The 26,037-nt window shown below is 44.4% G+C and overlaps 1 protein-coding gene across 1 annotated transcript in view; it reads right to left on the reverse strand.

Moving 5' to 3' along the window:
- Positions 1-26,037, reverse strand: part of EPS8L2 (EPS8 signaling adaptor L2) — a 258,096-nt gene that overhangs the window by 47,184 nt on the left and 184,875 nt on the right. Inside the window, exons 5-6 of the mRNA XM_088471000.1 lie at positions 10,546-10,707; positions 10,253-10,399 (exon numbers count right to left, since the gene is read on the reverse strand). Of these exons, the coding sequence (XP_088327126.1) occupies positions 10,253-10,399; positions 10,546-10,707 (309 nt within the window). The remainder of the gene's footprint in view (positions 1-10,252; positions 10,400-10,545; positions 10,708-26,037) is intronic.

Consider the following 26,037-nt stretch of genomic DNA (forward strand, 5'->3'; position numbering starts at 1 on the left):
CAAACTATAAAGCTCTGGAAGAATTGATATCAAAGACTCCCACCTAGAAAAACATACAACAAACAACAATATTTAATACATAAGGACCGACCTCTTGGATACCAAAAACTAAACTAATGACTGATATTGTGTAAATATAGCATGGTAGTATATGCTTGGAGGAAATGAAAAGTCAAAACAGTCAATAGCTTTTCCCTCTAATGAATTAACTGTAGTGCTCAGAGAGGGAGACAAGGTCCAGTATATGTATGTGTGATGTGGGTAGGATAAACTGTAAGGTAAGGTGGCCGTCTGCCCTGATGCGCAAGGCAGTGCAGGGGGTATGCGCCAGGTTTGGAACTGTGAGCAAGCCCGACAGCGGCGAAACGCGCGTCAGATCTACACTTCCGGGTCACGTGGTGCGCACACGTGACACCGGCTTTTTAGTTACACACAGCGGCACACACCGGCACTGTTTTCAGCATCAACAGATGACTATCAGGACTGTACGCTGACCAGGTAAGTGGCGCATACCCCCTGCACTGCCTTGCGCATCAGGGCAGACGGCCACCTTACCTTACAGTTTATCCTACCCACATCACACATACATATACTGGACCTTGTCTCCCTCTCTGAGCACTACAGTTAATTCATTAGAGGGAAGAGCTATTGACTGTTTTGACTTTTCATTTCCTCCAAGCATATACTACCATGCTATATTTACACAATATCAGTCATTAGTTTAGTTTTTGGTATCCAAGAGGTCGGTCCTTATGTATTAAATATTGTTGTTTGTTGTATGTTTTTCTAGGTGGGAGTCTTTGATATCAATTCTTCCAGAGCTTTATAGTTTGTATTTATCTTCAGTGCTTGTGGGCATATATACCGATATATGTATTACAACTAATATGAATTTATCTTATCAGAAAGAAGACACTATTTTCAAGGTGATCTTTTTTTGATACAGTATGCCTACACTGTGTTAACTAAAGTACATTGTGGCTAATAGGCATATTTTATATTTATACCATCATAGTATTATTTCGCCTGGCTTTTTGGAGAATATATCTCCCGTGAGGAGAATACATCTCCTTTGACTTTTATATATATATATTTTTTTTTGTACTATTGAATATCTTTTTTGTGTGCCTATCTCTCTTAATACCACAAAGAGGAACCTTCATATCATAGGACAATTTAATTGTGGGAAATGTATCTCTCTAATTCAATGTATACTCATGTTTTTTGTATACACTAGCGTGATTTAACTGTGAATCAACAAGTATTAATATTGTGGCCAAAGGCGCATATTGATTGTTTATGTCATCTCAGCATTATCTTGCTAAGTTCCTGCAGTTTTCATATACATACTGCTTATCTCTTCTGAAATATCATAAAGAGTGTTATTAATATCAGAGGTGACCCTCTCCGTGAAATATGCATTTCGATTGAATTATGCATATATGCATTATCACTGTACAGGCATGTACGCCTTAAATAAGAACCATATGGTATTATAATTATATTGGGATCATAGGCACCCATTTGTATTCAATATATCATAGTATTTGTTTACCCTTTATTCAGTGGAGAATTTATCTCCCCTGATTCATTCATACATGTATTGTCTGTCCTTTTGTTTGTCAATTTGTCTTTAGTTGCTCACTTTTTTATACTATGCTTAATAAAAGTTAATTTTTAATTCGCTATTATTAGCCATATCTCTATACCCATTGTGTGCCCCCACAAAGAGTCCCTTTCTTTTCTCCTTTGTGGTTTTCAGGGTCACAAACATTTAAGGTCATTCAGTACATGAAGGCATTGCGCAAGCATAGACAAATCTGCCTGCAAGTTCTCATCTTTTATCAGCATTTGCTAGTACAGTGGTAAATGCATTGCAGGAAATCGGTAAGTCAGATTTTGGCTATAGAAATAAAAATCAGTCACAGGGGTCATGGGACATAATTCATTTTACGTATCGCAAGTGCGATTCCCCACGCAGACGGCCGATTGTTGCCTACTGCGCATGCGTATGCATCGCAAAGCGCGTGCGCAATGGCTCCACTGCGATTATGGTGCGATTGCATAGACTATGCAGACCCATCGCAGAATGATTGACAGGAAGTGAGCGTTTGGAGTTGGTCGGCGAAACGCAGGCGTGTCAGTGCGTTTGAATGCCATTACAGGGGTGTGCATAAATTAGCCACTGCTATGGCATACATAGCTTGAGCTCTCACTGCGAGTGAATTGATTAGCAATTTCTGAGTAAGGTCAGACCTTGTGCAATTGTGCGTGAGGCTCTGATGTTACTTGATGTTACCGATGGTTTCACAAAGTATTACGGATGTGAGTGAGGGAAGTGGGTATCTTTATGTTGGCCTGCGACGGCATTGTGATTGCAGACATTAGCATATTTTCGCAGCGGGTCTGCCTGCGTAATCTCAGCTGCGATCGCAATAGCAAATAGTAATGAATCAGACCCCATGGATCCTTATGACAACCTATTTTCATTGTCATTTCTGTGCACACTAAGAGCTAGACATACAAATCCTCACTTTTTTAGGGTCGGTTTAAAACCGCTGCTCTTCACCGGTTATTTATCCCTCAAATTGCAGGATTTACTATCTAGCTGTTTGGATGGTCAAAGCTGACCATCAAGATGTGCGATATTTAACACCCCCCAAATCGCACACAGTATATGTGAAACGGTATTTGTACTACAAAAAATCCCCCCTTCCTTCCTTTCACTAATGGGCTGTGTACTTACAGATGTGCCCTCATACTGTACATCTAGCCTGAATACGCCATGTGGCGTGAGATGCCAGGCGCGAGTGAGCCACCAGGTCTCGTGTGACTGCTAGCGCCGAGCGTCTTTTTCACCTGAAAATGCGTTTCAGTCCCAATGCAGTGTACTAGGATGCACCAGGAGACTGCACTGATTTATTTGATATGTGACACTTGTATATCTGTGTGCGGCTTAGGGCCTGATTCAGTAGTGAACACAAATGCGATTACGGACGCACATCGAGCGATTGTTTTCCATCTCTCAGCGACTGCACTGCGATTACGGACGCACAGAGCAATACATTGCAAAGTGACTGAAAGGCTGTCAGCGTTTGGGGGTGGGGAATGGGTATGAAATACCGCCGGCGGCTGGATTCCCGTCAGCGGCAGCCCGACAGGAGCAGAGTGCGACGCAGCGGAAGCCCGGCAGCGCTGGAAATCCCGATCGTGGATAGGTAAGTATCCACTAACCTAACCTAACCCCGGTAACCCTAACCCTCCTTAGGGGTGCCTAACCCTAACTTCATCCCCAAGTGCCTAACCCTAATCCCCCCTCTAAGTGCCTAACCCTAACCACCCCCTTCCCCGCTACCTAAACCTAAGTCCCCCGGGGGGGTGCCTAACCCTAAATCCCCCCCGGGGGTGCCTAACCCTCCCTCCCCCTAGCCTAACCCTAACCCAAATTCAGTAGCAGCCCTTTGGCTGGTGCAGCTTCTCTGTCTGACCATGGCGTCCTGTGTGAGCGGTTGTACGTCACCAGCAACACACCTACTTAAAACATCGGCCAACTGCGCTCGTATCGGTATAGTGTGCAACTCTGAATCAGGCCCTTTATGTCTGCATTTTGGGTTCAAAAGCATTCCAACTATGTATGAAGCCAAAAGTGTTATTACCTTTTATGATGATTAGAATTGTATGTACCTTTGTTGCTATTACTCTAACTGCAGAGCTGCCTCATGCTGAAGATAGTGAATTAATTTCCAAAAATTCTAATTGTCTTGCTATGAAAGACTAAATAAATGGTCTCTATGTCAAATATCTGTTGCTCTATCTGTCCCTGTCTTGTCCTATTATCAGTGGTGCTGTCATGGTAAATAGTGCATTTTCAAATGAGTGGCCCTTTAAGCAGCTGACATGTACAGGGTATAAAACCATAAAATGTCGTCATAACGTTATCAGTATTATGTAATGATTGACAGCTCAAAACTAATAGCAGTTGTGCGTTCATGTAAAATATGCATTTATTGCATGTTAAATATGGAATAAAGCTGTATAACTGCTATAATTACATGAGTTACTATTTTTAAAGAGAGAGATTATCACACTTTATATAATATAGCAGGTATGGAACAGCCAGCACTTGGCCGTAATAAGAGATGTACAAATCATCTAGAAGTCCCTTCCCTTGCTTTTTTCAGCTATACCTTTGTAGTACTCAGACTAAAGCCGAGTAAAGAGCCTACTTTGTATTCATCCTATTGCCCAAATGTATTCCCAAACTGTGACACTAAAACACCTGCCAAGCTTCAGTCTTCCTGGCTTAATAAGGTAATGCCGTCTACTGTACATTCAGATAAGACAGGCTTTATGCCAAGGAAATCAAATGATAGTAATATCCTCAGATTGTTTGAGATCTGGCAAATATAGCATGATATTGTGCGATCCAGGGTGCCTGGCACTCTGAATTCACATAAAGCATTCAACTTACAGTCTTACAACTCTTGTCAATCCATCCATATTTATTGCTTGAACCCAGAGCTGTAACAGGGCTTCGATACGCCCCTCCCGCCCCACGTCATGCACATTATGTCATGCAGGGGGTTTGTCAGCAGCACCGGTAAGAGAAGTGCTGATTGGAACCTCCTGAGGACACGCCAATCAGCGGCACAGACAGTAGGGTGCCTGTCTGGAGCATCTAAAGGACACTCCGGCTGCGCTGCAGTAGTGATCCTGGCCGTTCTAGGCACCCTGTTATTATTATTATTACTACCAGTTATTCATATAGCGCACACATATTCCGCAGCGCTTTACAGAGAGTATTTGCCCATAGTGGAGCTTACAATCTATGGCCCTCATTCAGAGCCGGACGCTCTGAGCAGAGCGCTCGCTCTGAATGACGGCCGTCCTCCATAAAAATGGAGCATCCTCCTGGACGCTCGTATAGCTGTGGGTCACCACCCACAGCCTATACGAGCGTGCAGGTTGATGGTCGCGATGGTCTTGACCATCGCGACCATCGCCACTGCGAGCCGGAGCCTCAACCGCAAGGCCCGGAGTGATTTTGGCTCTATCAGAGCCAAAATCACTCCCACTGACATCACTAGTGATGTCAGTGGGCCGGCTTCTGATGGTAGGCGTTCCCTTGGGAACGCCCCAGTCTGGGAGGCACGCCCCCGGCACGCCCACCAAAGGGGGCGTCGTGCGCATGCTCAGTGCACACCATCGACCCACTTGCGAGCGGACAGCCGCTCGTGAGTGGGTCTGAATCAGGCCCTATGTTCCCTATCACATGCGCACACACATACACACTAGGGTTAATTTTTGTTGGGAGCCAATTAACCTACCAGTATATTTTTGGAGAGTGGGAGGAAACCGGAGTACCCGGAGGAAACCCACGCAAGCAGATATCTAGACTCAGCTGTTACAATCTGTGCAAACATGTTTTATGATATACAATTATTCATTTGTATAACCTTTGGACTCATCTGTCATTATGTCATTTAATGCTCATTGACAGATTCTGAAATATCTCTGGTTTGTGGATCAACAGGGATTCCTGGTGATTTATATTATCATGCAGGCAGAGACTGTCAGGGACATGACTCCTCTACACTGCGTTTCCTTATTCAGATATTAGGGGATTGAGGTCTATCTGGTTATAGGGCCTGATGCCGAGATTTACGCAATGCCGATATTTATGCACATCAAGCGACTGCTTGGCATTGTGCATGTGCGAATGCCACACTGGGCAAGTGCAGCAATTGTATTGTGATCACGCTCGCACAGAGGATTCACTCGCAAAGTGACTGACCGGTAGTCCGCGTTTGAGGGAGGTAACGTGGGGTGTTGGGACCATTTAAACTCCATTTCATGGGCGTGCATAAATTATCCATTCCGATCTCCTTTGCAGCATGAGAGCTCTCAGCATGTCAGGAGAGACGCAGTGTTTGAGCCTGGTCAGACGTGATTTACAAGCTGCATGGCTGCCCAATCTGTGTCAATGTTACCGATGTTTACGCTGTTGTACAGCGTCTGATGGATATGAACAGGCAGCAGTGGGCATCCCTATCTTCTGCTAAGCTTTGGTAGGTATTAGAATTTTTTAGCAACTGTGATCCGAGCTTGCAGTTACGATTGCATTAGCATAAATCTTGGAATCAGGCCCATAGAGCAGTTTCCTCCATTAAACCTGCAGCGGTGTGAACGTCTGAAGCGTCCTAAGACAGCACTGCTGCAGAGATTCTGGCTGCAGGGTGCAGTTCCAGGACCCGTTGGTGAGCGGCGGTGCCACCTACAGGGTTCTGCACTCTGTATGGTGGCATTGCTCGCACACCCATAATTATGGCCCTGTGTACATTTATATTATTTAAGTGCTAATTTATGAACAGGTGGTTTTTTTCTAGACCTGGAAAACTCTTTTATGCTGTATAAGTGGCTTGTGTAGGACAATACTTTGAGAGAATCACTGGTACAAATAACTAATCAGTCATACATCTAATTAAGCCATTAGCAGTTTGTAGACTTTATCATCTAGGGGGAGATGTATCAAACATTAGAGATAGATATAGTGGAGAAGTTGCCCATACCAACCAATCGGAATGGGTATGGGATGCTGGCGCTCAGGATCCCGGTGGTCAGAATCCTGACGCCATCAACCCGACCAGATACAATGCCGACGCCTAAAGGTAAGTACTCCTAACCTCCACGGTGCCTAAACCTAACCCTCCCCCTAGTGCCTAACCATAACCCCTTACCCTAACCCTCCCCCTAACCCCAGTACTTACCTTCAGGATTCCGGCACCAGTATTCTGATAAGTGTCGGGATTCTGGTGTCGACATTCTGACCGCCAGAATCCCAGCAGTCGGGATTCTGACCACATCCTCAACCAATCAGCTTCTGTTATTTTATTGACCGTGCTAGATAAATGATAGCTAGAAGCTGATTGGTTGCTATGGATAACTTCTTTCTCTTAATCTCTCTCAAAGGTTTGATACATCTCCCCCATAGTGTTAATGGGGTGTGGTATGCTTTGCCGGCATTCATAATGTCGACATGAGAATGTCGACCTGGCCATAATGTTCACATGCAGCATGTCAAAACCAATGAAATGTTGACATGATTAGAATGTGAACAAAACGTCCTTGGTGGTCTAACAGTGATTTACCTGGTCCAGCGGGTTTGGTGGCTCCAGAAATGTCTTACAGGTCCGGCAGTCATTTGGTGAAGACTTCCGGTGGATCCAGTGGCACTTGCGGTGCTATGACTAACCCCTAACTAACCTCCACTCCCGTCGCCTAACCCTAACCTTCCCTCCTGCAGCCTAACCTAACCTCCCTTCCTGCAGCCTAACTAACCTTCCCTCCCGCAGCCTAATTCTCACCTTCCCTCCAGCAGCCTAACTCTAACCTTCCCTCCTGCTGCCTAACAGTAACCTCCCCTCGTGTTGCATAACAGTAACCTCCCCTTCTGCTGCCTAACACTAACCTCCCCTCCTGCTGCCTAACACTAACCTCCCCTCCTGCAGCCTAACACTAACCTCCCCTCCTGCAGCCTTACACTAACTTCCCCTTCCGCTACCTTACACTAACCTCCCCTCCTGCTGCCTAACACTAACCTCCCCTTCTGCTGCCTAACACTAACCTTCCTTCCTGCTGCCTAACGTTAACCTCCAATCATGCAGCCTTACACTAACCTCCCCTTCTGCTACCTTACACTAACTTCCCCTCCTGCAGCCTAAGTCTAACCTCTCCGGTAGCAGCCTAACACTACCCTCCCTTCCCGCAGCCTAACTCTAACCTCCCCTGCAGCGGCCTAACACTAACCTACCCTCTCGCAGCCTAACTCTAACCTATCCTCCTGCTGCCTAACACTACCCTCCCCTCCTGCTGCCTAACAGTAACATTCCCTCCTGCTGCCTAACACTAACCTCCCCTCCTGCTGCCTTACACTAACTTCCCCTTCCGCTACCTTACACTACCCTCCCCTCCTGCTGCCTAACAGTAACCTTCCCTCCTGCTGCCTAACACTAACCTCCCCTCCTGCTGCCTAATACTAACCTTCCCTCCTGCTGCCTAACACTAACCTCCCCTCCTGCTACCTTACACTAACTTCCCCTCCTGCTGCCTAACACTAACTTCCCCTTCTGCTGCCTAACACTACCCTCCCCTCCTGCAGCCTAACACTAACCTCCCCTTCCGCAGCCTAACTCTAACCTCCCCTGCAGCAGCCTAACACTAACCTACCCTCCCTCAGCCTAACTCTAACCTCCCCTACAGCGGCCTAATACTAACCTACCCTCCCTCAGCCTAACTCTAACCTCCCCTGCAGCAGCCTAACACTAACCTACCCTCCCTCAGCCTAACTCTAACCTCCCCTGCAGCAGCCTAACACTAACCTCCCCTCTCGCAGCCTAACTATGACCTCCCCTGCAGAGGCCTAACACTAACCTATTCTCAGCCTAACCCTAACCTCCCATCCTGCAGCCTATCTCTAACATCAATGTTGACATTTAGCAATGCCGATATAATAACTGTTGACATTGTGATGTCAACATTGTAAATGTCGCCATATTGACTACATTAATATTAATGCTCTGATATGAAATAACATATTTATTCCTGAACTATGATCCATCCCTGGCCGCGTTACCTTGGTGAGACATGGTGCTAAATAGCCTTTAGTGGAGATGTTGCCCATAGCAACCAGATTCTAGCTATTATCCTCTAGAAGGTTTTAGATAAATGTTAAGTAGAATCTGATTGGTTGCTCTGGGCAACATCTCCACATCTACCAACTGGGGATGTGCAGGCTCGGATTAGTTCGGATTTTCCCCGCCAAAAATCGGGACTCGGAAAGAGGCAAAACGTCATCTTTCATGGACAAACATCATTATTCCTGGACAAAACGTTAGTAAATATACCTCATAATGTAACATGCTGGTAGGAAAGTGTATAACTATGCATTTCTAATTTAGCTTCCCTTGACCGCTACTGCTCATGTTTGTCTCTTAGGCATGATTAATCCCATAATTCAGACTAATAAAGCATTGGCTGGCATGTAAACAGATCCCTCTCTTCTTGTCAAAGAGAATGGTTATTATTAATATCGTGTGCTATAACAGTATAAACTGACCTATCAAACAGCAGCTGCAAAGCAAATCTCTAGACTCTAGCCCTGATACAGATTCGTCTCAAAGCTGATTTTAGTGTACTCAATATAACAGTATCCCACCCCCTCAGTGCCGCTGCTTGCCATTTAGTGGTTCACAAAAACAACTTTACTTTGGCTCCCAAACTTCAGTAACACAGACATGACAGTGAGCATACTGTACAGTGTCATGTGAATCAGCAAACAACATATGTCATTGCGGTAGTCTACTGTAGTTTTTGTTACCGGCTTGCAACGTCCAAGTGCCTATTGCTTTGTTATGACTATAAAATGAATGTATATAATACACCTAACCCAAACCTTTACAAGCTCTCTGAAAACCACCTCTTTTACTAGAGCTTATCCTACTCCCAGCTATACTACTTACACTACTACACCCTCGCTGCAATCCCAATCTCCACTCTGAGCCATCCTCCCTCCTCATGCCTCAGCTCAGGGGCGTTTCTAAAGAGGAGGGGGCCCGTGTGCAGTCTCCGACACGGGCCACGTCCTCTCTGTCCGGCGGTCAGCAGCACACTGAGCTGTGCGCGGCCAGCGCAGGAGTTATAGACTCTGGGCACAAGAGTGCGCCCAGAGTCTACAGAGTATGCGCAGATCACCGGGAAAATGACCGCGGCGGCCATTTTCCCTGTACTGCGCATGCGCAAACGATAGGAAAATGGCCGTGGCGGCCATTTTCCAGTCGTTTTTACAGCGCCGGACCCCCGCGTCGACGTGGGACTCCAGAGAGGTAAGTAATACTATGGGTGCAGGATGTGCGGTGCGGGGCCCCCCTCGACCCAGGGGCCCGTGTGCCCCGCACATCCTGCACCCATTATAGATATGCCCCTGCCTCAACTCCTCAAGCCTCAGCATTGCCCTTTCCTCACTAGACTAAGTTCTCATGAGTAGGGGCGTCCCTCTCCTTTGTTATTACATCAGCATTTATGTTACCACCTTGCATGATTGTCCCTGGTTTATGCATGTGCTGTTTTCTCAGCTGTCTGGAACTGCAGAATAATGTGGCGCCTTACAAACTAATAAGAATAACATAATATCATTGAATAAAAATTACTTGGAAGCTATGAGATCTATTCCTGTTCACCATTTTACAGTACTCACCTCAATCTCACAGTTGAAGAAATGTACATCAGGCTTGCTCTGTTCTGCCTCCTGACATACTAGAAGAAGGACGCTGGGGTAGCGATGGGGGCCTGGGATGCTCTGGCAATGGTGGACAATGGACAAAGGGAAAACTTCCAATTCTTCCTATGGTAGAAGAGAGACAAGGTTGTCATGTGTGTGATGTTATACAACTGACTAGTTAGTGTTTTGGCAATGCCTAATGTTGACCATTCAGCTTCATGACCTGCTGATAATGTATACATTTGTGTTGTAGGCTGTAGACATTATACCTGTGTGGCAGAGTCCAGAAGGCTGATTGAGGTATTCATAACCTGGAGAACCATCTCCTGGGCCCAGATTTTATCCTTAGATTCCAAATGAAACAACCGTTTTATAGCATCATCCACAGTGGCTAGAGCATCATTCTTATCCAACAAAATTGTGGCCAGGTGCTAAAAAATAAAGAGGGGACATTCATTATTTATCACCTAAATGATAGCGGGGAGAGGAAGAACATACAGGTTGCAGCACTATACAGTGTAAACAGGGTATCAGAGCATAAATACAATCCACAAGACCATAGCATAAGTACATAGCATAATAGTAATGTGGCCTTATAATAATGAAAACAAAGTTGTGTCCCCTAAATAAAAATGAACAAAGTATTTCACCTTTAAAAATAAAAAAGTGCCCCTGTTAAAATAAAAAATAATAACTTGTACCTTATAATAAAATTCTTTAAAAAATGCCACCATAAAAAAACAAATGGCAACCTAAAAAATATCCTTCCAAATTGTCTGAGGAAGCGTACGACAGCTCCACGAAACGCGTTGCACTTTGAGGGCCGGATTCAGAGTCGCGCAGCCAATGTTTATGGGGTTGAACGATTTATTGCTAGTGCGGATGGATATAACACCCTAAGAACCGGTACGGCGCTTGCGTTACACAGTGTGTACACACACAGGCGCAGTTACGATTGAGACGTAGGGTGTCAGAAATGTATTGGAAAAGTGCTGGGTGTTCCCAGATATGGTCTGTCTATGGGCGTGTTATAGGAGTGTCGCTAAGGACGTTTCATCCTTTTATGGATTCTCCTCTAACATCGGGTTCAGTGCTTTGAATATTTGAATAAAGACATATATTTATTGTCCTGTATATCAAGATGGACATTGTTATGTGTACAGTGCAGAACAGGAGTAAGTAACATCTGTCATTTTGCATGGTTCTACTAAATATTTCCTTTAGAAATGAGTCAATTAGAAGGGATTATTGAACCCCAAAGGAATCAGAGTTATTAAAGTCAATATTGTACTATGCAATACTGCACCGGAGGATTTCTATAAATTACACCGGAGGTATTATATGCATTACACCAGAGGTACTATATACATTACACCGGAGGTATTATATACATTACACCGGAGGTATTATATGCATTACATCGGAGGTACTATATACATTACACCGGAGGTATTATATACATTACACCGGAGGTATTATATACATTACACCGGAGGTATTATATGCATTACATCGGAGGTACTATATACATTACACCGGAGGTATTATATGCATTACACCGGAGGTACTATATGCATTACACCGGAGGTATTATATACATTACACCGGAGGTATTATATGCATTACATCGGAGGTACTATATACATTACACCGGAAGTATTATATGCATTACACCTGAGTTACTATATACATTACACTGGAGGTACTATATGCATTACACCGGATGTACTATATGCATTACACTGGAGGTATTAAATGCATTACACCGGAGGTAATATATGCATTACACAGGAGGCATTATATCCATTACACCGGAGGTACTATATGCATTACACCGGAGGTATTATATGCATAGCACAGGATGTCTATATCCATTACACCGGAGGTATTATATGCATTACCCTGGAGGTATCATATGCATTACACTGGAGGTATTATATCCATTACACCGGAGGTACTATATACATTACAGCGGATGTACTATATGCATTACACTGGAGGTATTAAATGCATTACACCGGAGGTAATATATGCATGCCCCTGGAGGTATTATATGCATTACACAGGAGGTATTATATCCATTACACCGGAGGTACTATATGCATTACACCAGAGGTATTATATCCATTACACCGGAGGTATTATATGCATTACCCTGGAGGTATTATATGCATTACACCGGAGGTATTATATCCATTACACCAGAGGTATTATATCCATTACACCGGAGGTATTATATGCATTTCCCTGGAGGTATTATATGCATTACACCGGAGGTATTATATCCATTACACCGGAGGTATTATATGCATTACCCTGGAGGTATTACATGCATTACACCAGAGGTATTATATGCATTACACCGGAGGTATTATATCCATTACACCGGAGGTATTATATGCATTACACCGGAGGTATTATATGCATTACCCTGGAGGTAATATATGCATTACACCGGAGGTACTATATGCATTACCCTGGAGGTATTATATGCATTACACCGGAGGTATTATATCCATTACACCGGAGGTATTATATCCATTACACCGGAGGTATTATATGCATTACCCTGGAGGTATTATATGCATTACACCGGAGGTATTATATCCATTACACCAGAGGTATTATATGCATTACACCGGAGGTATTATATGCATTACCCTGGAGGTATTATATGCATTACACCAGAGGTATTATATGCATTACACCGGAGGTATTATATCCATTACACCGGAGGTATTATATGCATTACACCGGAGGTACTATATGCATTACCCTGGAGGTATTATATGCATTACACCGGAGGTATTATATGCATTACACCGGAGGTACTATATGCATTACCCTGGAGGTATTATATGCATTACATCGGAGGTACTATATACATTACACCGGAGGTATTATATGCATTACACCGGAGGTACTATATGCATTACACCGGAGGTATTATATACATTACACCGGAGGTATTATATGCATTACATCGGAGGTACTATATACATTACACCGGAAGTATTATATGCATTACACCTGAGTTACTATATACATTACACTGGAGGTACTATATGCATTACACCGGATGTACTATATGCATTACACTGGAGGTATTAAATGCATTACACCGGAGGTAATATATGCATTACACAGGAGGCATTATATCCATTACACCGGAGGTACTATATGCATTACACCGGAGGTATTATATGCATAGCACAGGATGTCTATATCCATTACACCGGAGGTATTATATGCATTACCCTGGAGGTATCATATGCATTACACTGGAGGTATTATATCCATTACACCGGAGGTACTATATGCATTACACCAGAGGTATTATATCCATTACACCGGAGGTATTATATGCATTACCCTGGAGGTATTATATGCATTACACCGGAGGTATTATATCCATTACACCAGAGGTATTATATCCATTACACCGGAGGTATTATATGCATTACCCTGGAGGTATTATATGCATTACACCGGAGGTATTATATCCATTACACCGGAGGTATTATATGCATTACACCAGAGGTATTATATCCATTACACCGGAGGTATTATATGCATTACCCTGGAGGTATTATATGCATTACACCGGAGGTATTATATCCATTACACCGGAGGTATTATATCCATTACACCGGAGGTATTATATGCATTACCCTGGAGGTATTATATGCATTACACCGGAGGTATTATATCCATTACACCGGAGGTATTATATGCATTACCCTGGAGGTATTATATGCATTACCCTGGAGGTATTATATGCATTACACCGGAGGTATTATATCCATTACACCGGAGGTATTATATGCATTACACCGGAGGTACTATATGCATTACCCTGGAGGTATTATATGCATTACCCTGGAGGTATTATATGCATTACACCGGAGGTATTATATGCATTACACCGGAGGTACTATATGCATTACCCTGGAGGTATTATATGCATTACACCAGAGGTATTATATGCATTACACCGGAGGTATTATATCCATTACACCGGAGGTATTATATGCATTACACCAGAGGTATTATATGCATTACACCGGAGGTATTATATGCATTACACCGGAGGTATTATATCCATTACACCGGAGGTATTATATGCATTACACCGGAGGTATTATATCCATTACACCGGAGGTATTATATGCATTACACCGGAGGTATTATATCCATTACACCGGAGGTATTATATGCATTACCCTGGAGGTATTATATGCATTACACCAGAGGTATTATATGCATTACACCGGAGGTATTATATGCATTACACCGGAGGTATTATATCCATTACACCAGAGGTATTATATGCATTACACTGGAGGTATTATATCCATTACACCAGAGGTATTATATGCATTACACCGGAGGTATTATATCCATTACACCAGAGGTATTATATGCATTACCCTGGAGGTATTATATCCATTACACCGGAGGTATTATATGCATTACACCAGAGGTATTATATGCATTACCCTGGAGGTATTATATGCATTACACCAGAGGTATTATATGTATTACATATTCTGTCCATAAAGAAATCACAAGCCTTTCACTTAAAATAGTAGGCTATAGTAAAACACACTTAAGATCTGTATATTTGACTGGACTACTGAATGCTAGGATGTGTATCCAATTTGACAACACATGTGGGTAATTAAATATGACAGGTCTGTCAGTTAGGTTAAAATTGGTCTCTGTGGGATCTTAACTGCTATATATGAAAATAATGATAGATAGACAGACAGACAGACAGACAGACAGACAGACAGATAGATAGATAGATAGATAGATAGATAGATAGATAGATAGATAGCAATGGTGAAATGCAGGTTGGATGTGATTAATAACCTTAATAGGCTGATCATATGACTTGTTATGGAACTGTTAGTTATCAACTGTATCTGTTAATATGTCTACTGACCTTGAAAAGTAAGCTTATTTTAACCTAAATGATAGATTATAAATACATTATAAATAGAAAGATAGCAAATGCAAAATGCATGCAGGAGCAGAGTTTTCACATCAGTATAATTACCATATGACTTGCTACATCATAAACAGCCTTTGTGATGTCACTAACTTTGGTAGAAAGGTCACAATTTTGTAGGGAACTGTCAGTTATCAACTGTATCTTATCTGCTGATAGGACATGTTACAATGTAAGGTATGTTTATTTTAACCTAAATGTTATGTATCAAAATAATGATAGATAGATAGATAGATAGATAGATAGATAGATAGATAGATAGATAGATAGATAGATAGATAGATAGATAGTAATGAGAGAGAAAGAGAGAGAGAGAGAGCGCGCATTGGTGAAAAGCAGGTAGGATGTTATTTATGACTAGATTATATCTAGATTATAACTAGATAGCAATGGCAATAACTAGATTATAACTAGATAGCAATGGCAATAACTAGATTATAACTAGATAGCAATGGGAAAATGCATGCAGCATGTGATTTTTCAACTCAATATGCTGAGCATGTGACTTGCTTACCACATAAACAGCCTTTGTTATGTCACTCAGCTTTAGTAGAACAGTCAGCATTTTGTAGAGAACTGTCAGTTATTAACTGTATCTGCTGATATGACATGTCACAATGTAAGGTATGCTTATTGGACCATTAGTGCTGTTGGTTAATGTCTATACACACATAACAACTGTGGTAAGCCACTAACTAGACCCAATGGAGGTCAGTGGAAGCCCATATATACTGCAAGTCCAAGTCTAACTTTGACAAACTGACCAATGAAAATTGTCAGCAGAGACCTTACACAAGTCTGATCCACAGGACTGCACAGAGATTCCTGAGGATGCTCCAAACAGCTGTACAGACGTCAGGGTGCATGCCCAGCACAGAGTGTCCGCTGCCGCAGCATTGCTGGCTGCAGGGTGCCGTTCCAGACACCCTGCTAGCCAGATGCAAGGGTCATGGGGCATCGACGATGGGCCCTGTGATCTGTGCCGACGGCACACCCTTAGTTATGGCCCTGCTGGCCAGCAACCTGCATCTGAACCTGCAAACCACATTTTAACATATTTGTATCTTAAAACTATCCCGAAACTCACTCTAAGACAAAACAATAAAACACAATATTCATATGAAGAATGTGAGCTTACTTATTTATTGTGTAACAATATATTGTTTGTTAAAACAGGTTACACAATATCCAGAACTGCATATAATAATAAACCCATGCATTTCTGGCCAACCAAGGGCGTATGTATACTGGCTGCAAGGTGTGCAGTGCATATGGGCCCCGGAGTCACTGCCACACATCCTGCACCCCAGAGCAAGGTTCAATCAGACGGAAGTTGTGACATTTTTATAGCAATTCTTCAAAATGATGGCACTTGTTTTGTAAACAGACCAGAGTATTGGCTTTTGGAAAAGCCGGTTTGGGTCCTGGGGGTGTGGATGTGAGGAGAGGGAGGGCTCCATTACAGGCCACTCCAGGTTTTGGGCCTTTCAGCCTGGTAGCAGGTTCATTAGGGCTTACACCTGGAACTGGCTGATTTAAGCTGTGTTCAGTTGTAGTTGAGTGTCTCATACCTGGGAGAGCAGGCCACAGGTTAGCATACTCTGAGACAGTGTTGGCTGTAAACCAGAAGGTACTGTGAACGGGGATTTTGTTTACTGTTCTGCTAGATAGGGAACTTGTTGTCTAGTTAGTGCCCAGTCGGGTTTATTTTATGTTTTGTTTATTTGATTGTTGAAATTGCACAATAAAACCTGGCACCGTCCAGCTTGCATGAAAATCCACGACTGGAGTGCTGTTTCCTGGCTGCTGTGTGTAAAGTGGTGTCCATCTACCCCAGGAGAGAGACCCGCTACCCCGACCTTATCACAATTGGTGGATAATGCGGGCAATCACACACTGAAATTGCAGCAAGAAAAAAAAAAATTCCTTTAAAATTTAAAGGGACAGACACAAAGTTGTGGAATCCATGAGGGTGGCGTCAGCAGATGCTCAGAGAGGCCAGGTTCTGCTTTCAGCCGACCTCTAAAGACAACATGGAGGACGTTGTAAAGGCCTTGCTCCAAGCTACGGCAGCTCAGCAGGAAACAAACAAACTTCAGCAAGAAGCTACCAGGGCTCAGCAGGAAGCTACCAGAGCTCATCAGGAATCCATCCAGGTGCAACTATTGGCCTTGGAGGCAGCCCAGAGGCAACAACAAGTCACCATTGAGGAAACCCGCCAGGCCATAGCAGAAAACAGCCAGGCCATACAAGAGATGGTACAACAGCTTGTAGTCCGGTCTGGAGATGCTTCCCATGCTCTTCTTACTAACACTCACACCATACGGGCCAGTCACTTTCTGCAAAAGATGACCCAGTGTGATGATGTGGAGGCGTACCTTACGGCCTTTGAAACAACCGCCGAAAGAGAGAAGTGGCCTAAAGAGCAGTGGGCAAGTCTTGTGGTACCCTTCCTGTCTGGAGAATCACAAAAGGCCTACTTTGATTTATGCCTGGATCATGCCAAGGACTATGCAAAGTTAAAACGGGAGATCCTAACCCACTTGGGAGTCACCTAATTTGTTCGGGCCCAACGAGTTCACCGCTGGGAGTTCCAAATGGAAAAACCTCCATGCTCACAGATGCATGACCTCGTCCATCTAACCACAAAATGGCTGTAGCCTGAGACGCTGACAGGACCACAGATTGTGGAAAGAGTCGTGATGGACCGGTATCTGCGATCGCTATCTAGGTCTCTGCGCAAGTGGGTGAGCCATGCAGACCCTAAGTCCGCAGACCAGTTAGTCGAACTGGTGGAGAGGTGCGTGGCGACTGAGGAGCTTATGAGTGTGCCCCACCGAGCCCCGATGGCGCATCGGTGAACTCCCATCGGCACTGGTAAGACTGTTCCAGGGGAGAAGGGTGCTGGGCGATGGAATGTACCTAATACTGAGGGTGAGGAACCTGGAGACAGGGCAGCCAGGCCAGGAAGGTTCCGTCCCCGTAAAAGACTAGATTATCATGTGATTCAGTGTTTCCGGCCATATTGCAGCTAATTGTCCTCTTACCTCTGAACCTATGCAATGTGATACTACTCATGTATACCGCAGGGGGTCTTTCTTTGCACAGCCAGCCTGAACTGCCGACCGGCGGGCTGAGACTGATAAGCACATGTATGTACTTACTGTAGAAGGCAACCGTGTAGAGGCTCAGTTAGATTCTGGTAGCCTGGTGACACTTGTGAAAACAGAGCTGGTGAACCCCTTGAAGCGTAAGAGGAAAACTCTTAGTGTGACCTGCATACATGGGGACACTCGCTATTATGTTACTGCAGAAGTGAACATCGAGACATCATGTGGTTTCGTGATAGCCTCTGTGGGTTTGGTACATGGTTTAATGTATGATGCAATATTGGGAAGAGACTTTGCTCACTTCTGGAAGTTGTGGGAAAGCCGATTTTGCACACAGGTAAATCACCCTGACTCGTTTGAAAGGGTTACTGGCGTAGTAGCAGAGTCAGAGATGTTCCCTTTTTTCTAGTATGATTGGCGAACTAGAGAATGCGGAGCGTGATGGTGGCTCGCCAAGTGATGTGCCTCCCACTGTGGATAGTGTTGTTGAGCCAGTTGACTGTCTGCCTGATGTAGAGTTCAGAAGAGAGGTCTTTGCTGTGGTGCCGATAGTAAGAGAGCACTTTTAACAGGCCCAACAGGCACAGCAGAGGGTATACAACTGCAATGCTCGCTTACGCAACTTTGCTCCTGGGGACAGAGTGTTGGTGTTGGTTCCCACAGTAGAAAGTAAACTTTTGGCTAAATGACAAGGACCCTTTGAAATCTTAGAAAAAGTTGGGCAGGTCAATTATAAAGTTTACCAGCCGGGGAAAAGAAAGCCAGAACAGATATACCATGCAAATCTTATAAAACCCTAGAAGGGTAGAGCAGCATTGTCAGCCGTCCGAGCCCCTCCAGTAAACCCTGGGCCCATGGTACCCGAAGTGACAGTGGCAATAACCCTGTCAGCTATCAACAGCAGGAAGTTAAGGAATTTCTGATCAGAAATAGGGTGCTGTTTTCTGACCTACCAGGGAAAACCACTGTCATTAAACATGACATAATCACTGACCCAGGGGTTAAGGTTAACGCCCTATAGGTTACCAGAAGCCCAAAGAGAGTCAGTGTCGAAGGAAATTAAAAAAATATTAGAGTTGGGTGTACTTGAAGAATCGCATAGAGAGTGGTCAAGTCCCATTGTGCTCATTCCAAAACCCGACGGGAGTGTGCGATTCTGCAATGACTTCCGGAAATTGAACAGTGTGTCAACGTTTGATGCCTACCCTATGCCTAGGGTGGACGAACAAATTGAAAGGCTGGGGACAGCCAGATATTTAACTACTCTTGACTTAACCAAAGGGTTTTGGCAAGTGACTCTAACTGAGAACGCCAAAGAAAAGACAGCTTTTTCTGCACCAGAGGGGTTGTTTCAATACAAGATGTTGCCCTTTGGGCTACATGGGGCACCTGCTACTTTTCAAAGAATGATGGATAGGATTATAAGGCCCCATAGACAGTATACTGCTGCTTATATGGATGATGAGGTCATTCATAGTCCTGATTGGCAGTCTCACTTGCCCAGAGTACAAGCAGTGTTGGACTCCATCTATAAGGCAGGTTTGACAGCCAACCCAAAAATGAGTTGTCTGGGGATGGAAGAATTAAAGTATCTTGGGTACACCATTGGCAGAGGTTTGATAAAGCCACAGCTCAATAAGATTGAGGCAATACAAAACAGGCCACGACCCCTGAATAAGAAGCAGGTGAGAGTCTTCTTAGGGATCACTGGGTATTATAGGAGGTTTATATCCAATTTTGCCACCATTGCAGTCCCACTGACTGACCTTACCAAAGGCAAACAGAAAGTCATGGTGGAATGGGGTCCTGAAGCAGAGAAGGCTTTCCAGGAGTTAAAAATAGCGTTATGTACCCAACCAGTTCTGATGACCCCTGATTTTGACAGAGAGTTTGTTGTACAAACAGATGTAGGCATCGGAGCGGTCCTGTCCCAAAGCAAAGAGGGTGAAGAACACCCGATTTTCTTCTTAAGCCGGAAATTAAATGTACATGAAAGAAACTATGCTATGGTCGAGAAAGAAGCATTGGCCATAAAGTGGGCATTAGAGACTCTCAGGTACTACTTGGTGGGAAGAAAGTTCAGATTGATCACTGACCATGCCCCTCTGAAGTGGATGTCAGAAAACAAGGACAGTAATGTGAGAATAACGAGATGGCTCTTGGCATTACAAACCTTTAAATTTACGGTAGAACACAGGCCAGGAAGCCAGCTGGCCAATGCAGATGCTTTGTCACGTGTCCATTGTTTGGGGGCTGCAATTGTTCAGCCCCACAGGTCGAAACAAAGGGGGGTGGGGATATATGATAGAAGCACTGGTAAAGTGGTCAATGGCAGGTATGTTTGTCCTAGGTTTTTGGCCTATGTGTTCTAAAACCCCCCAGGAGAAGTCTGTTTTGTAGACAGACCAGAGTATCGGCTTTTGGAAAAGCCGGTTTGGGTCCTGGGAGTGTGGATGTGAGGAGAGGGAGGGCTCCATCCACAGGCCACTCCAGGTTTTGGGCCTTTCAGCCTGGTAGCAGGCTCATTAGGGCTTACACCTGGAACTGGCTGATTTAAGCTGTGTTCAGTTGTAGTTGAGTGTCTCATACCTGGGAGAGCAGGCCGCAGGTTAGCTTGGTCTGAGACACTGTTGGTTGTAAACCAGAAGGTACTGTGGACGGGGATTTTGTTTAGTGTTCTGTTAGATAGGGAACTTGCTGTCTAGTTAGTGCCCAGCCGGGCTAGGGCTTATTTTATGTTTTGTTTATTTGATTGTTGAAATTGCACAATAAAAACTGGCACCGTCTGACTTGCACGAAAATCCACGACTGGAGTGCTGTTTCCTGGCTGCTGTGTGTAAGGTGGTGTCCATCTACCCCAGGAGAGGGACCCGCTACTCTGACCTTATCACAATATATATTTATATATATATATAATATAAAACACAACCACTGTTATTACATCACAAACTACAAACATACAAAGTATAATTACTGAAGACCATATATTCTTCCTTAAAATTTTACTGTATTCTATGAATTTAGCATACAATAAGAATAATGAATATAAAAACACTTGTTAGGCAAAATAAACAGTACATTTAGATATGGTGTAAATCATGCACATGGGAGCCCTTGCTGTGGGGAGGTGTAAGGGCAGCGGCGTGACCGTCTGAAGCTTACTAAGGAGGCTCAGGCAGCACTGCTGCATAGATTCTGGCTGCTGATAACCAGCTGAGGCTAGCAGAAAAGAGCTCACAGGGCCAGACCAAATGATTCCGGGGGCCTTATACAGCCCCCGGGCCGGAGGTTCCCCATCCCTGCTCTAACAACATGAATATGAACAATAACAGTCTGTGAGTGTAATTAAAGGCAAACTTTTTATCAACACTGAAGCTGCTGGGTAAACACCACAAAAGTCAATGGCCCTCATTCAGAGCCGTACGCTCTGAGCAGAGCGCACGCTCTGAATGAGGGCCGCCCTCCATAATTCTGGAGTGTCCTCCTGGACGCTCGTATAGCTGTGGGTCACCACCCACAGCCTATACGAGCGTGCAGTTTGATGGCCGCGATGGTCTTGACCATCGCGACCATCGAAACTGCGAGCCGGAGCCTGCGGTTGAGGTTTTCAACCGCAAGGCCCGGAGTGATTTTGGCTCTATCAGAGCCAAAATCACTCCCACTGACATCACTAGTGATGTCAGTGGGCCGGCTTCTGACGGTAGGCGTTCCCTTGGGAACGCCCCCGTCAGGGAGGCACGTCCCCGGCACGCCCACCAAAGGGGGCGTGCTGTCAATCAACATCGACAGCACGCCCCCTTTGATCAGACACAACGAGCGAAGGACTTTCCTTCGCTCATCGCGTCTGGCGCATGCGCACGACGGAGCTCCCGCCGTCGTGCGCATGCGCAGTGCACAACATCGACCCACTTGCGAGCGGACAGCCGCTTGCGAGTGGGTCTGAGTCAGGCCCAATGATCTGAGCGTGATGAAATTCCAAAATATGCCATATAACAGGAACCAATAGAAGGGATGGTACAACTAATGAAATTCCAATTCATGACTCCTTCTGTAAATAAAAACAATAAGAAAAAGCAACAAGTGCAATCATTTTACTTTAGGTTTGTGTATTAGGATTAGTTTCCTTCTAAACTGAATACATAAAGATGTTTTCTTCTATTACACCTATATTATACTTACATATATGAAAGCTTTCCAAATGGTGATATGGATGTTGACTGAAGGTTAATGTTGTAGTACAAGGTCCATTGGACCCCATGCATACTATAAACCAGGCCCCATAAAGCACACACAGAAACAATTGTAGTGTTCCCTCTAGGGGCCGGCGCAGGGCGGCTCTTTAATTAAGGCACTTTCATGTGCCCGAAAGGTGGCATGGTCACTTGAAAAGGGGAGTTGCCTTGAGACGTGCCCCATTTTCATCACTGTAGGGGGCGTGCCCAGCACTCACGGAGATGCTAGGCTGCCCCCGAGCTCTCCCTGCCTATGAATAGATGCCACATCTATTCACTCACTTCACTCGCCGGTGATTGTTTCAGTGGAACTCCCCTCCCACCCCCCCTGCGGCCCACGGGTGAACAGCCTAGCGGGAACACTAAACTGAATGCACACATACATGTGCCCTTTACACTGTGGCTTAAGTCCTGTCAAACAGCTGCTCTCGGCGCGGCAGGTCAACGGCAACTCGGACGTTCCAAGCATCTTACTCGCTCAAAATGTGCACCTTATTCACATAGATAACACAAACTACGGTGCTAGATTACACTGATCAATTTCATGTGCGATATTTGTACAACCGCTGTGCTTCATCTGCGACTGTGTATGTGTTTAACTTTAAAACTAATTCCTGTCGCAGCCCATAATCACTATACACTTTGGGCTCTATTTACTACAATCCGCATATTGAATGCGGATTGTAGTGTGATATTACCGAGTGAATTCGCATTGCGAATTCAGGCAATATCACAGGGATTTACTATAATCCCTTGCAGGGACAGAGCTTGCAATAAAGCTCTGTCCCTGCGGATCCCATCCGCACTCTAGTCGCGGTATTTTCGGAAAAAATACAGCGACTAAGAGCCCGCGCATGCGCCGACCGACCACCGCTACTACCCCCCCACGACGCTAAGCCCCGCCCCCGACGCTAAGCCCCGCCCCCGCGATCGCGGACCCCTGCGACCCCCCCTCCCTTCATTACACTTACCTGCATCCTCCTGGCCTTCGGTGATCTTCTCCTGGCTTCCCGATCAGGTGATCTCCCATACTGCACTGGGGCCCGATCACCTGATGACCGGGCCACCGTGTACTATGGGAGACCAGCTGACCGGAGAGGAGCCATCACCGGAGGCCCGATCACCGGTCCCTGGATTCAGGTAAGTAAAAAAAAAAATTTTTAATTTTTTTTTTCTTTTTTTTACAGCAATCAGCTTGCGGTCTGCTTAGACCACATAGCTGATTACTGGTACCGGCTCCCGCCTCTGCTCTCCCCGTTAGAGCAGAGTGGGAGCCCAGTAACCGGGGGAGACCCTGGATAACGCCACCTCCAGGTGGCGTTATTATCACAGGGCTTCCCCCTGTATTTTTTACAATTTATTTTTAGTAACTGTGGTCGGATCACATTTCCCATTACAATTATGAGAAATGCTATCTGCTTTACTAAAAATAAGTGATACTGGGGGTTGGAGTAGAATTTTACTAATTCTACTCCAATTGCCCTGTAATAACTACAGGTGAAACTAAAATAATGTGAAAAGGGTATGAAAACACCCTTTTTCACTTTATTTTAGTAAAAATAATGTTAATAAATAGAGCCCAATGTGTGGTGTTTTGCTGTGTCTGTGATGTTAATATGATGTAAAATTTTAAGAAAAACATGGACCTCGTGTAGCGGCTCAGTCACGCCGGGCGTCCTACAGACACTAGACGTATTAGGACACATCTGTATCAAACCCACCTCATCACTGACCATTTCATCCTGCTCTCTGGTGCCCAGTTACCCCAATATCCTTTACCTGACATCTTTAAAGCCATTGAATTCCTCTCCTCAATATGTTTCTTACGTTGGGTACACACCTGGCCCACCCAACCGACCTACCAACCTACCTAACAATTGGTAAGTACATACACTCTTTCCAATCATTCAGCCAATGTTTCTGTGCTGACATCAAAACTGGACAGGCATTTAAATTTGCCCACCCAGTTGAGATGTCAGTCACCGGTGGGTCACTGCAGCAGTGTACGGGTGGTCGGCAGGTTGCCTGTACACACAGCCAGACGTGCCAATAAATCTGCAAGATATATCGCATCGGATGTGCTGCAGGGCAGATGCGATATGTCTATGAAAGCCAGGCATGTCATCTGTACACACCCGATGCACTACAGATATATCATTGAACAGGCAATATATCTGTCAGTGTGGACCCAACATTATAGTAGTTTTTTTTTTTGTTACATATGGACTGTATAATTTAATGAGTTACAATGGTAACCTGCAACTCACTGATTATTAGTATCACAAAATGATTATGCACAGAAGATGATATAATACTGTATTATCTCAACCATTCATAAGGTTCCATCTGTCCCGCTAAGGCAAGGATTTATTTGTCCAACAAACACTATATGGAAACAAATCCTATATGTACATTATTAATGACATATCACGAAAATAGTTCACGTCACTCTTACCCATAATGCACACCAATAAACTGAATATTCTGCCAATTTATAAGATTATCCCAAATACCTTACTATGTGGCTGCGACCGCTTTAGCGTAGTTTGCTGTAGTTGCGTCTGCACCGGAACATCCAGGCCATATCCAATAAATTTTTCATTCCATGGGCGGGATGCATGGTGCATCGAATTTGGAATGTGATGCATCCAGTCACTCATTGCAAGTTGAATAACGCTGTATGCTTGCAAAAAATCACAAAGGACGGCTCTCCCGGTAAGAGTTGTCCTTTCCGATAGAAGGACATTCGAGTTTATGACTCAGAATTGTTTTGCACATGCGTCGAGTGCCGCACGTGCCTGGGGGGGATTGCGGGGGAATTACGAATAGAAGCCCATAGGGTTCTATTGGGCAACGCCATTCCGGAGATTGGAGCTTATGCAGTGAGCGGTCAAACCTCCAATAACGTAATTTTCAGAAGTTTGACCTCGAAATCTGCAATGATGCATCCTGCCCCGTGTGTCTCAATCGCAGCTGTGCCTCAGTGTGTACACACTATGGGATACATGCGTTGTACGAGTTTTTAGAGATGTTTGCACATGCACAGAATCAAACAATTGCACAACTCCATGAACATCAACATTGCCTGTGACTCAGCATTATACCCCATGTCAGCCGCATTCTGCAGCATGATAAATTAGAACAGCATTGGAACGGAAAGTAGTGATTATCATAACAAAGCATAGAACAAAAATAATACTTTCTCCCCTTACGAAATACGAGGGTGGTTCAATAAATAACCAACCAAACCAACTTGTACATATACGTATAATCAATAGTATGGCCTTGGTGCAGATTATTCTTACACATACTGTATGCCCCATACTAGACTAAGCATTTGTTCCAGCTGTACACCAAGGCATCTATCCCGGCATAGAAGAAATCAGTGTCAAGCACCTGAAGCCA

This window comes from Taudactylus pleione, unplaced genomic scaffold (assembly GCF_031769625.1).
Source record: "Taudactylus pleione unplaced genomic scaffold, aTauple2 ptg000109l, whole genome shotgun sequence".
Lineage (NCBI taxonomy): Eukaryota > Metazoa > Chordata > Amphibia > Anura > Myobatrachidae > Taudactylus > Taudactylus pleione.